Here is a 1,223-nt window from a genome sequence, read left to right as displayed (position 1 = left end):
AGCACCCAGGTGGGGCCACGGCCATGGTGTAAAGCGCCTTTCCCTGGAGGGGAGCAGCCCCGTGGGGCGAAGGGGAGCCCGGCTCACGGCACTGGCAAACACTGCCGGTGCCACCCATAGCCACAACAGGGAGCGGGGCAGTGGGGCAGAGGGTGAAGCCTTCCTCCCTCCCTCCCCAACACCCCACACCAGGAATTTCTCATCTCAGCAGAAATCCCTGGCGTTGTTTGTGCTCCACCTCAAGAGAGAGGGCTGGAAAAGCCGCTCCCCTCGCCCTGGGTGCCTGGGACCGCCCGCGAGAGCCAGCTGGCTCCGCCGGGCAGGCACCGTCCGCTCCTCGAGGGGGCCCCGAAAACGAGCCTGGGACAGGGACCCGTGCGGGGGACGGATGTGTCACACACTGCAAAGAGGGCAGAGCTGGGTGGGAAGCAGTTGAACCCCTCCTGTAGAAGCAAACCGGTATTTTTCCGAGGTCTTTATTGGCAAGAGCAGAGCTGGGTCCCCATCCAGCCCCTTGTCCAGCACCCCACGGCCCTGTCCCACCATGTCCCCAACATGTCACACCAATGGGGCTGATCCAGGGATGGGTGTTGAGAGCATCACCAAGGGCTCTCCCTGTGGAGTTGAGAGGTGGCTCAGGCCAGGATGGGGTAGGTGGCTTCGGTGGCCACGCCGCAGTTGTTGTCCTTCATGGCCATGAGGATGTAGCCGTCGTTGCCCCAGTACGTGGACCAGGAGTTCTTGATGAGCCAGTAGGTCTCTCCCTGCAGGACGCCGTAGCCCACGGCCAGCACTGCGTGGTCCAGCGCTCCCGGCTCGTTCGCTGCGGGGGATGACATGGCAGATGGCTCGTCTGGAGAGCATTCCTGTCCGGAGAGCATCCCGGCTCCCGGGGCTGCCGGCAGCACTGGTGGGGGGCTGCAGGACCGGTTTCCTCTTCCTCCCCTGCCCAAGACGCTCCACAACAAGGTGGGGATCCTGGGTGTCCTGGCATTTCCCTGGGCACCCAGGTCCTCCCGTGCCCCGTGTGCCACCCGACTCACCACACTTGGGCTCGTAGTAGATGCCGTTGGAGTAGAAGGAGAAGGTCCTGTGCGAGGCGTCGATGCTGACAGCCACGGGGCCGTGCTTGTAGATGGCAGCTTTGACCGCCGTGATGTTGCCTGAGGTGACGTTGACGTAGCCCGTGATCTTGGCCAGCATCTCAGACTGGTTGTAGTGGC

At 63.8% G+C, this 1,223-nt stretch overlaps 1 protein-coding gene across 1 annotated transcript in view; it reads right to left on the bottom strand.

The window, feature by feature from the left end:
* Positions 1-635: 635 nt before the first annotated feature.
* Positions 636-1,223, bottom strand: part of LOC104617246 (digestive cysteine proteinase 2-like) — a gene marked incomplete at its 5' end in the record, with an annotated part of 1,500 nt that continues 912 nt past the window's right edge. The window contains 2 exons of the mRNA XM_010282511.1: positions 636-808; positions 1,035-1,209. Of these exons, the coding sequence (XP_010280813.1) occupies positions 636-808; positions 1,035-1,209 (348 nt within the window). The remainder of the gene's footprint in view (positions 809-1,034; positions 1,210-1,223) is intronic.

This window comes from Phaethon lepturus, unplaced genomic scaffold (genome assembly GCF_000687285.1).
Source record: "Phaethon lepturus isolate BGI_N335 unplaced genomic scaffold, ASM68728v1 scaffold33802, whole genome shotgun sequence".
Classification (NCBI taxonomy): domain Eukaryota; kingdom Metazoa; phylum Chordata; class Aves; order Phaethontiformes; family Phaethontidae; genus Phaethon; species Phaethon lepturus.
This window is presented reverse-complemented; position numbering and strand designations above follow the sequence as displayed.